We start from the raw sequence: 13,215 nt of genomic DNA on the forward strand, positions 1-13,215 counted from the left end.
AGTGTATTTTTATAATTAGATCGAGACTGAATCGTGACTGAATCGATTAAATTCAGATTGTATCGATTCGGATAATCAGATATCTGATTAGAATTAAATTTATAAGCAAAATTAAAAAAAATATAATACTAAATAAAATTTTTATTAAAAATTAAAAAAAATAATAAATAAAATAAGATAAAAATTCATAATATATATATATATATATTATCTAATATAATATTAGATAATTAACTCAATTCAAGTTTTGATCTTTAAATTGATTGAAATCTAATTAGATGCACTCTTAATATAATTGGATTAGATTAGGTTTAATTAGATGGTCGTATCTATTTTTATCTATAGTCATGTATAATGCATGTCTAAAAATTATATCTATATATTGGTATATAGAAATTTTATATACAACAATGATAACAAAATTTTGTCTCATGGATCAACTATATGAATTGAACGATACAATTAAGTTTTATCATCTATTGTGTCTATAAAGAGACCTTTTATATATAGATTTTGTTTGATCATCTTAGGAATGATCTTCTTAAGTCTTTTTCTACTTTTTATCCCTTGTTCATTTTTTATCTCATTCACCATCCTGACTGTGTGCTCTATCGGTCTTCTTATCACATGTCCAAACTACCTGAGACGCGATTCTGCCATTTTTTTCCACAATAGCTGCTATTCCAACTATTTCTCTTATATCTTCATTCCTTATTCTATTCAATCGCGTATGACTACTCATCCATTTCAACATCTTCATCTCTACTACACTTAACTTATGTTCGTGCTTCCCTTTGACCGCACTAACACTCTGTACCATAAAACATAGTCGGTCTGATATCAATACGATAAAATTTACCTTTAAGTTTTAAAGACACTTTTTTGTCGCATATAAAACCAGACGCACTCGACATTTTCACCAACCTACTTGGATCCTATGATTTACATCATGTTCAATCTCCCCATTATCCTGTATGATAAACTTTTAATTTTTTGTAGGATATTTTATCTTCGGTATTGACCACTCTGAAACCATCGTCTCCGTGAAGACTTTCATATCCAGTCACTTCTCTTCCAATACGGCCATTTAAATCTCCTACTAAGAAAATCTTATCTTTCGAAGGTATGTCTTGGACTAAACTCTCTAGATCCTCCCAAAACCTTATCTTGTGTTGTTCGTCCGAACCTCCTTGCGGTGCATAGGTGCTAATCACAGGAAAAATACCTCCTTCCACCACAAGTTTGATAGAGATGATCTGATCACTCACCCTCTTAACATCTACTACGTCCTTCTTCCATTGCTTATGCACGATAATATTTACCTCATTCTTATTTTTTATCTTTATTGTATACCAAAGTTTGAACTCGGAGATATCAAACTCTAATCCCTAGTCTTTGCACCGACCTATTTTATTTTTTGTAGGCAAATGATGTTAATTTTTTTTATTCTCATGGTATCTACTATTTCCATAAATTTTTCTGTTAAATTATTTATATATTTTATGTCTCAAATTTTAACTTTTTATCGCTCCAACTTTTATTTTTTTATTATTTTTTTTGTAAACTAGCTTATTTATTTGTCCTTTTATAAAAATGTAGGACCTTTTGCTCGTTTAACGCAAGTTTGGCGGAGTTCAAAGAAATTATATATATATATATTAGTAAAATTAAACTAATGTGTATTTTTTTGGTGTCTAAACTAATGTGTATGATATATATTTTGAGTTAATTAGAACATCCTTGACTTTGTTATTAACATTAGAGTGTCATGATGTATTGTCCCACTTTATCTAATTATTTGAATAAAATCTCTTGGGTACAGGGAAGTCATATATAGTGGTCTAAAGATGACAAACCAAAGCTTATTAAAGAAGCCGTTGATATTCCAGCTTACTTTAAAATGTGGTCTAAAACTTTGAGCCCAATGCGGGATTAATTATGGCATCGATCAAAGTTATTGATGACAAAACTTAGTTATCAATAATATACAATTATTTTGTTCACATGATATGATTTTTATTTACGATTTAATAAGTTACTGTAAAATTTGTTGCAACAGTACTTTTTATCACAATATACCACAATATATTTTTTATTGGGATAAATTTTTTGACAATTATAACTATTTTTAAGAGAAGACATCTAAATAATTATATTTTTAATATATTTTTTTACGCAAAAGTATTTTTAAAATCTTTGTAATTTTTTTTGTATAATTTTTTATTAACCTTATACTAAAATTTTTCTTTTGGATTTCATTGGGATTGAATTTTTAGGTTATAGAAATTTTGATATTATATAATAAATTTTTTTTAAAAAAATTTAAGTTTATAGAAATTTTGATATTATATGATAAAATTAGGATTGGATTTATAGAAAAAAACACATGAAGCATTATATTTCTATAAAGAAATGTTATTTATACATTAAAATTAGTCACTAAAATCAGTTAATAATATATTTGTATGTAAATACATGTGTAGTTTAATTTATTTTTGTAATATATTTATATTTTAGCATATATTTTATACTGATAACTAATTTTAGTGACTGATTTTAGTGTACACGTAACATAACCCATTTCTATAACACCTACTATTAAGTCGACGTACTCTGGTCAAATTTAATTTGTATATACTTTTACAGAGTAGTGTGAAAGAGAAAATTGGTTGTGAACAATTTGTACCGGCAATAATAAACATGTGACACAAGAATGAATTTCTATATATGTTTGTCCTCTACATACCTGTTAAGACATATTACATATGAGGAAAGAAATGATTTCAACTTAAGATATTTGTCCTCTAAATATCACGAGTTTTACGACAAGGAAAAACATGAATGTATGTTATGAATGATGTTGTGACTATAGGAGTGTGAATCGGAACAATATACGTTGAAAAAGTCAAAGTATAACGAGAGTCCGTCATTGCAGCAATGATGATTGATTGACCGTACAAGTCTACGTATATACGCCGTTAATGTAACAAGAATAATCAAATTAAACCACGTTCTTAATAAGATATGTTGAACAAGTTATTTGTAGGGTTAAACTTTTAAATGGGCTCTTTATTATTTTTCTTTGAATTATCCGTTAAAGTGAATCTTTTGAGAAGCATTATAAATAGAAGAAGATATATAGATGGACCAAATTAAAATGATGTATGTCTCTTTTTTTGTATTTTATTATAAGTGATTATTTATATATATAAATATGTCTTTATATAAAAGAATTTAACTGAAGATTATTAACTGATTTGATATATTTAACTAAATTACTAAATATAGTTCATGTCAATATTTTTGCTACAATTTTTATATAAAAATATATTCATATAATTAAATAATTATTTTTATTATATTCATTAATGTTTTTTTTTTGGTTCAAAAATATATATACTATGTATAAGATAAGATTACGGTCTTAGCTGTAAGGCAAGTAACTTTCACACAAGGAGTAAGTTGCAATTGCTAAATGCCAGGTAGTACGCATAATAAGGTTAATTTTGTTGTGGTTAAACTATCAAAAATACTATTTGTATATTAAAATTAGTTACTAAAATTAATTATTAATATATTTATATATATATAATTTAATTTATTTTTAATGTGTATCTATATTTTAACATATATTTTATACTAATAATTGATTTTAATGACTAATTTTAGTGTATACATAACATATTCGTTAACCTATATATGACACCTAATAATTAAGTTCACCTAATTTAAAGAGTTGGGTGGTTAAGAGAGATGGTAATATTGACATTTAGCTAGTATTTGTTTACAATTTGAATTATGAATTTATTATAATGATTTTCTTGAAAAAAAATTAGGGATATATATGAGATAACGACTTCTCGATTTATATAAAATAGAGCTAATGCTTCATCCACAATTTATTAATTAATACTAGTTCAATACATTCAACATTCAAAATCTTGTAGTCGCTTCAATTTAGTTCCATTTAATAATTTATATGGTCGGAATGAGAGAAAGCAAATGAAATAGAAGGATTAAATTAATTAGATCTAATAAGTTGAATACAATGAAGTGATCTAAAAGTTTTATATTGATAATTATGATTTTAAATATTATTTATTAGTCTCAGATATATTTAAAAGTTGAATACACATGGTTTGCAAAAGAAAAAAAAAATCTTGGATTATATTTAATTATTTTTGCTCCACGATATATGTAAAGCCTAATCAAGTAGCTAGGAATAAACTTTTCAATAATAAAATAGATGTTAATAAACAAAGATGATATATAATTCACATTCAAAAAAAATAGTAAACACAGTATGGCCCACCAGATATGTTATTTTATGGAGTGAAGGAGAAAAGAAAGAAAATATAAATAATTAAGATGATAGAGCATATGGCAGGTTATGGGGTTGATTATATTCTTATCATATAAATTATAACGGGAAGAGATTTGAGAGAATCTTAGCATATATCATAGGAAGCATTCTCAATTCTCAAACCCTAACAACCACTGTATTGCAGATTTTCTTGTTGTGGTATCTATTTTTGCCAACCTCCATAAGATATAGCTACATAATCATTCAATTTTTCAACATACATAAATTAAACTAATACTCAATATCTACTACTTTATTTTTATTTATTTCTTTATTATTAAACACCCTTAGAAATCCAGAAAATCATCATTCAGATCAGATCTTGCATTATCTTTTTATCTCAATTCATTGCACCAAGTCCAAATCATGGGAAAGGGTAAGGAGAAGGAGCTTCATCAGGTAGCTATTTGGGGACTAGAAAATAATAATAATTATAACAATAATAATGAAGAAAACAAGAAGTGGATGCATAGAGAGACAGAAAGACAAAGAAGGCAAGAGATGGGGAAGCTTTGTGCTACTCTTAGATCTCTTCTACCTTTAGAATATATTAAGGTATGTAATTAATTAATTATGTTTTAATTTTTTGTTGAATAATTTCATATGTATGTTGATGGTGATGATCATTAGGGAAAGAGGTCAACTTCTGATCACATGTATGAGGCTGTGAATTACATAAACCAGCTTCAAAATAAGGTGAAGAAGTTGCAAGCTAAGAGGGATGAATTAAAGAAGCATTTTTCTGATCTGAATAATAATGCAATTCATGATGATGATGATGAAGATGAAAGTATTTTACATCTTCCACCCTATGTTGTTGTTCATCCTTTGCAAGGAGTAGGTGTTGAGATTATTTGCAGTTACAGCTTCAAGAAATGTTTGTGTCCCTTGTCAAGATTGCTACACATTCTTATTGGTGAAGGGCTTAACATAATCAACACTATTTCAACCAAAAAAAATGGGAGATTCATACACACTATCCAATCAGAGGTTAAATTGTTATTCACCATGCAAATTAATTAGCATGCTAAAACCATGCAAAGTGGTTAATTGGTTATTATTAATTTTCTTTTATGTGATTTTGAATGAAGGATCCAAATATTAGTAGTAGTGCTGATTACTCTGAGCTGCAAAGAAAGCTTACAGAAGCAATATCATCATCTTCAAGTAATTACATTTATACTCTGCTATTATGGAATATTTGCATCATTTGTAGCACTGCATTGGTTATAACTTACACAAATTTATTTAACTATTATTTGCAGGTTTGCCAGAAACTTTGATTAGACCTGATGAAAGTTGCTTATTATATCTTGATTCTTGAGATCAAAGGTGTGTAATTTGGTGAGGTTTGTAGCTCATTCCATTTTGTACTATCATTACTTGTTAAGTTGTTAAATATTTATTTGATTTAGAATAGGATTGTAGTCTAAACTCTATTTAAGTCTTGGTTGAATTGTCAATTTTTGTGATTATTCAGTATCATTGCTACTCATGGATAAAACTTCACATACATTGATGTCAATTATTTTTTTTTATTCTCTCTTTCTGCATGTAACTTGAGAGAATGATGGAACTAATGTGCTTAGAATCACAATCTAGTTGGTAACACAATTTATGAATTTAGCTTTTTAAACTGCTGATTAAGGGTATGTTTTCTAAGATAATTAAGGCAAATGTGCATGAAAAAGGATCACTCATGATCTTCATTTCCTGTATACTCATTTGCTAGAAAATATAATTGTGTTTTATTTTGGTCTATATATGTTAACATCTCAGGTTATGCCATAAAAATTAGACAAAGTTAGTTTTATCTCAAAAAATGATAAAATTTTGGTACTCATAAATAAAAAGTTTTCAGATAAATTTTAGTAGCTAGTTGCTTTGTTTCCATATTATCTAGAACATATTAACATATCAGAGTACTAGTCATCCTAATATATTCTCATAAATTGCATGCACTTCAATTATTAGAGGATTGTCATCATCAGTGAACTATATTGATACAAAGTAATTAAGTTTAATTAGAGAGTTCCACTAAACTTTTCAATTAATTTCTTTGTGAGTATGTAAGGTTTTCTTACAAGAATATGAATGTATTGAACTAAATGATGGAAATTGTACTTACTGAAAAAGTGTCATTAATTGAACTATATTATTTTAGTCCCAATGTTTAGAGTAAATCATATTTTGTTCTTTAATATTTTAATAGTCCTATTTTTATTCTAAAACGTTTAAAATGATATCAATATATGTTATTCCACTGTTAAATCTTTCACTAACACTTAATGAAATTGATGCACTATTAATAATACTTTTATTAAAGCTATATTTGCAACTTTCCTCTCCTACCTTCACTTTCTCAACAAGTCTAAATCCTATTTTTTATTCTCTTTTTCTTTTTCCTCAAACTCCTCTTAGAGAATTCATAATGTAAAAGGAAGAGAAAAAATAAAGTAGGAGAATGAGATTTCGACTTGTTGAAAAGGTAAAGATAGTAGAATAGAGTTAAGCAAATATAGCTTTAACAAAGATATTATTAATAGGATATCAATTTCATTAATTGTTAGTGAAAAATTCGACTGTAAAATAATATTGATGTCATTTTAAAAATTTTAGGATAAAAATAAAATGATTAAAATATTAGAGACTAAAATAAAATTTATCCCAAATATTGAGAACTAAAACAATACTATATATATATAATGTTACTTACAAATATGAATCACTAGCTAGGTGTTCACATATATATCACATACCCTAATAATTGTATATATGCAAATTCTACATTTTATTGGTGTCTTTTTTTTTTTCAATAATTAAATAATGTTTGATTTTTAAAAGAAGAAAGAAAAAACTTATATCTCTCGAAAATAGAGCTAGTATGAGTTTATGGGTGCTTTATCAAGTATCAACCACTCATCTAAAGTAATAAAAGAACTAAAACATAAAAGAAAAACTACAATTGCTTCTTCTAACTCCTTAATCACATAGAACAAATCTAGGGACCACGGATACATATATATTGCACAAAAAAACACATGCACACAAGCTTGTTAATATTAGGAGGTGTGTTTGGTTAAATATATAAGCATGCATCATTTTATTAATTTTGATTCCTCAAAAAGTGTTTTAACTTTTAAGATATTAGCCGTCAACAAATTAAAATCTCTACAAAATTTCCAATGCATGCGCATACACTTCTTTCTTAGCTAAATTACTATTAGACATATACACAAATTTAATTTAATTTTAATGTCCAGCTTTTAATCCAAATCACTACTACTTGTAGTATATAATGACTTAAACCTAGATGTATATCCAGCTCACCCGGCCCTATCTAAATTATTATTGTACTAGTTTTGATATTGTCTTTTGAGACTGGACGCAAATCAAAATTAGTTCAACAGCATTAATTCTTCAATTATTAATGTGAGTATATATCTTGTTGGCTGGGTCCATATACATAACATTGTGCAAGAAAAGCTTGAATACCTGAACAGAATAATCAAAGTACTTTTATTTAGTGCACTGCTGAAACCAAACATTATCTGATCACTTTGCAATGTTATTGAATCAATTTCATTTTGTCTCCCATTTGTCTCCTAGTTTCGATTTTTAGAAGAGACAATACCCACAGATTTATATCGAAGAACCTAAGCTAGCTAAATAAGAGTAGAACAGACATGCTAACAACTAAGCTACTCATGGTTCCGATCTTTCTTCAAAGATTTTATTTGATTAGATATATAATCATTTTTATATTATATAATGACATTTATATATTAAGTGCACACTAAAATTATTCACTAAAATAAGTTATTGATATAAAATACATATTAAAAGTAAATTAAACTATATATATATATATAATAATTAATTTAATGATTAATTTTTAGTATGTATGTATTATTTTTATTACATTTAATAACTTAAATTTTTAAAATAACTAATTTTATGATATAATATTAAAATTTTTATAACAAAAAGATTTAAAATTTTATTACCGTCGTCATCATTCTTCAAAACAAAATAGAATTTTAGCAAAATGCAAAAATAGACCTATATTAATTGAGATTTCAATTCCTAACAAAATTTTTATTTAAAAAGGTATATTAGATATATAATTATTGAGACTTTAAGTCTAAAAAAAAAATTTAAATAAAGAACTCAACATAATAACAGAAAACAAACACAACAAACAAAAAAGAAATTAAGGCAACATAACAACACAAAAAAAATTCTACTGTTATCTCCAATATAATCGTCAACAACAAAAAAAAAATTTATATCTCTCTACTCATTGCAGCTAAATAAGGTCATGTTGATAATTTTTTGTATGCCTTTGTTTTTATTCTAAAATATCCTTGTATTCATTTCCATTCAGATATTTCAAATGACTGCACATAAGCACATTAACTATTGATTTTGATCCTCCTTTTTATTGGATTTTTCTGTCTAACTTAAAAACTATTCTTTCTTCGAACCAAAAATATATATTCAAATACTCCACACCTATCAAACAAATTCACAATCAAGAGTATATTAAATATATAACTATTCACATATATCTCTTTATTAGTTTTTTTTTTAGTAAGTAATTTTACGACATAACTAAGTCTTTACTTTGATGTTTTCTGAGTTCTACTTTTTGGTTCTTTATTTCTTTGAAGTCCACAATTATGTACAAGCTTAAACAAACTATGTATGTTTCAATCCCAAAAAAAGGAACTTCCTTTTATTTTTTATTTTTCTTTTATAAAAATTAATGAATACCTATATATATTTACAAGTATCGTATTCTAAATGAATGTATGTAGTTATTTTGGAAACATTCATTAAATTACGGTACCAAATAATGTTCCCTTCAATATATTTGACTCCGTATTGTTTAATGACCCTCATAACGGACTTTAATTTTAATAGTACAATACAACACTATTTAAGTAATTATATGCATTTATTTGTCGTTATATTACTAAAGGAGCTTCCATGATCTGAATTATTGGTCTATTATTTAACAATTAATAATAATAAAAGAGAGAGTGCTTCATTCCCAAATAACTTTACTCAATATATAATTTTATATGTATGAGATAACGACATGACTGTCAAGTACTAATGATTTGTTCGTTATTGATCTGAAAATGATAATATTTAACAGATAAGCGGATTCATAAATATCATTATTTAAATCCATAAACACAGCATCATTCGCCTCTGGGATTTGCTTGCTGAATGCTGATCTTATTAATTGATAAGATTTCTTTGTTTGCTTTTGGTGCCTCTGCTCTCTGCTGGACCTAAAAATATCTATAAGCACTTAATTTCATTGATTAACATGTGGGGTTAATCTAATTCATATCAGCTTTGGATATATGCTAATAATATCATGGAGTCCACAAATATTGGTCCACAATTCTTTAGTGTGGATTAATCCAAAATCAACTGTATATAAAGATACATATAATCATTCATATATGTGTATCTGTTTAAGATTTTAAAAGAAATATATAATACTAAAAAAATTATAAAAAAAATAATTCAGCATAAGAATAATAAAAAAAAATTATGCAAAAAATTCATGTAAATTTTAAAAAAAATAAAAAAACCTATACTAATAAAAAAATATAATTATTCATATATCTCATTCTAAATTTTTTTTATTTGTCTTATATTCATTTTTTTTAAATCAACAAAAATTGAATTCTAAATTTTTACATCATAAATTTTTTTATATCATATCATAAAGTTATTTTAGAAAAATTAAATTAATAGAAAGAGATATATAAATAGTTTTATCTCTAATATAATCTAATATTAAAAATAATATCTACTTTTAAAAAATTAACAATCTACTACAAAAAGTTATCTCTTTGTTAGCTAAATTAATAAAGAATTTCTATTGTGATCATGGGTCATGATACTGGTATTGGTCCAAACTACCTTTTGATCAGTTTTGTTACTATCATTATCAACTGTCTATAATTCTTTGGAAAACATGCAAAGATATGGTAGAGAAAAGATGAAGAGGACAAAATAATTAAGCAAAACATCCAAAATACAGGTAGAATAAAGTAGTAGCTTTTGTTCAGTGTTTTTGTCTTAGCCAAATCAAACATCTATCTGATCTAAAATCTCATTGCAACCCCACCACCCAAAATATATATGTTATGAATAAGAAATGTGGTCATCTTGATATACATGCATATGAAATCTCATCATATGACCTGTGGTCTGTCGTCATGCGTTGCTGTATGCATAAGGCATGATTCAAATCTCAACACTTATTTTAAACGAACAACTGAGCTGAACACTCAACTAACTAAGTTAGTTACATATGAGTTTAATAAGTAAGTAGTTAACCATATCAAAGGTAATTATTGGTTTTCTCTCTTATAGGGGTGCTTGCAAACTTGGCCTACATGAAGAGTACTTTGATGGGCTTAGCCCTTTTAACTTAGTTTGGGCTTTCCAGCAGCTTACCAAAAGTATATACTATACACACCGTTATTCAGACATTTTGATGGGCTTTTCCCTTTAATTTAGGGCCATATATTATCTTCACTAATAAATCCAAAATGTTAATATGACTAATACCCAAAAAAAAAAAACAAAAATAAACAAAAACTAAATAAATTATAAGTTGACTAACTTGAATTCGTCAAATGATGAGGTTTACTTAAGTAAGTATTGAGGATTACGATAGATTAGTTCTTGACTTGTTAGTCTCGGAGATATCGTGTATAATCCAAAAAGATAAAACTTGCATAAAATTTATACCATTAAAAAATATCAGTTAAACAATTAAAAAAATTTATTATCACATTAGCCAAAATAATAACATTTTCAACGTGAATAGTCATTCTAGTCAAATAAGTAAAATAACTATATTTATACCATGGATACTTTAAAATTAAACTCCACTAACTTTATTTTTTAGAAAAAATAAAAAAGCTTTGAAATATAATTTATAATTAATTGGGGCAGGATGAGGGGAAAGACAAAAGTAGTTCTTCCCCAAATTGATATGTCGTATGTGCATATTTTTATCCTATTTAATTTAATAGTTTTTGGATGATATACAGTAACACTAGTGATGAGATCCAAAGTGCAATAGTGATTGGAGGAATCAGAATAAAAAAGAGATTTGGATCTTCATAGTGACAAGTGACAAGGACAAAAGAGCCCAACATATGAAGATCACTGTGAATGAAAGGGCCATGTCCTCTGAAACCCACCCATCATAGGCATTTTATACGCATAACACTACAAGTCAAAGTTTGGGCTAATGACCAGTACCTTATATTAGTACTCATAGTGGGCCCTATTCATATACCTTTAACATTTATGGTCCACCAATTTATTAATAATGTATCTCTTTGTCGTCACCATATGCGTACAATCCTACTATCAAGGATCCTAAACATCCTATATGGGCCCACAACACTGCTTTGTGGGGGACCAAATTTTATCATTTTTTAATGCAATTCAAAAATATTATCACATGTGTGTATATATTGAAATTAAGTCAAACTCATTATCAACTAATCATCACATCTCTTTGCATCAAATTTAATTTTTCATTTTAATTAAGTAGAATCATAGTCCATCTAATAATAGATAACATAGCTTCTAGATCATTATGGCAAAAGCCTAACGCACAGTCAGGTCGTGTTTGTTTTAAGATATTGAGATAGAGAGACTGGAAAATTGATATTTAGTATCATGTTTGTTGGTTTAAAAATTGGTACTAAAATTTGTCTCTGTTCCTAACATTTTAGTATTTCAGTACTTCTAAAAAATAGGAACATAAGGGACTAAAATTTTTAGAGATGGAGACTGAAACTTTAATAACATTTTATACCTAAAATATCTTCATTTTAATTAATTAATAATTTTACCCTTTGTACAAATTAAATTAGAATTTCATTCTTGTTTCAATTTCTATCTCTCACTTTATACCAAACAAAATACTGAGATTTATTTCAATTTCTATCTCTTAGTCTCTGTGTCTCAGTCTCAATCTTTCCGTCTCTGTCTCTCCACCAAACGCTACCTTAGATATAAGCATTCGAGTGAATTTTTTTATCAGTTTAAATTTTTTTTAAAAAAATTTATAATATAATATTAAAATTTTATGACTAAAAGATCTGAAATTTGATCTTTGTTAATCCAAAAAACACTTCAATTTAAGACAAATAAATAAAAAAAATTGTATTCAAATTTTAGAAAGAAAAAAATTGATCAAACAACCAAATATATGGTGTTTTGCTATATTCTTCTTTTACTGTTGTTGTCATATAAATTGTGGTTTTGTAGGCCTTGAAGATTGTTCTAATACAGGTGCTATATACATCTAAGCTAAGGTTGATAGTGGCTTTACTTTAATTTGTTGGCCTTTCCATATTCACTGTTAACCTTTCCCTCTATGAGACTTTATATGCATCACCTTTATTTTCTTTTTCAGTGGTACGGTAGATTTCACTACTCCTCTATTTTTGTACTTAACGCACAAGACCAGTGTAACATTTAGTGTATATTTTCCTAGACCATTAATCAATAAATTCAGTTAAAACACAAATTAGCCTATTAAATTAGAGAAATTTATTATGGCTAAGCACTAATAAGGAATTAACTAATGGAGCCTGAGGTCACAGATAAAACTCAAGGGCTTAAGATCCATCACTTCTAACCTAATTCTCTCTTCATATGAACTATGAAGATATCTAAACCATTTATTCAAATGTGTGATATTTATAGTAAGCTTTTAATTACCCCCCCCCCCCCCCTTTAAGTTTATAGAGAACTTACAATTAGATTCAACTCTATTTATAAACATGAGTTAAAGA

The 13,215-nt window shown here is 26.7% G+C and overlaps 1 protein-coding gene across 1 annotated transcript; it reads left to right on the forward strand.

The window, feature by feature from the left end:
- Positions 1–4,445: 4,445 nt before the first annotated feature.
- Positions 4,446–7,525, forward strand: LOC112802763 (transcription factor bHLH36). Its single transcript, XM_025846103.3, has 4 exons — positions 4,446–4,918; positions 4,994–5,353; positions 5,455–5,530; positions 5,629–7,525. The coding sequence occupies exons 1-4, from the start codon at positions 4,730–4,732 to the stop codon at positions 5,685–5,687; spliced, it is 684 nt and encodes a 227-aa protein (XP_025701888.1). The 5' UTR covers positions 4,446–4,729; the 3' UTR covers positions 5,688–7,525.
- The last annotated feature ends 5,690 nt before the right edge of the window (positions 7,526–13,215 follow it).

This window comes from Arachis hypogaea, chromosome 5 (genome assembly GCF_003086295.3).
Source record: "Arachis hypogaea cultivar Tifrunner chromosome 5, arahy.Tifrunner.gnm2.J5K5, whole genome shotgun sequence".
Classification (NCBI taxonomy): Eukaryota; Viridiplantae; Streptophyta; class Magnoliopsida; order Fabales; family Fabaceae; genus Arachis; species Arachis hypogaea.

What these genes read in the sequence shown, in the direction of transcription:
- LOC112802763 (XM_025846103.3), top strand. Translation starts at nt 4,730, where the DNA reads ATGGGAAAGGGTAAGGAGAAGGAGCTTCATCAGGTAGCTATTTGGGGA. An exon ending in TACACACTATCCAATCAGAG is followed by an intron (nt 5,354 to 5,454) that starts GTTAAATTGTTA and finishes TTTTGAATGAAG; the next exon opens with GATCCAAATATTAGTAGTAG. An exon ending in AGCAATATCATCATCTTCAA is followed by an intron (nt 5,531 to 5,628) that starts GTAATTACATTT and finishes TATTATTTGCAG; the next exon opens with GTTTGCCAGAAACTTTGATT.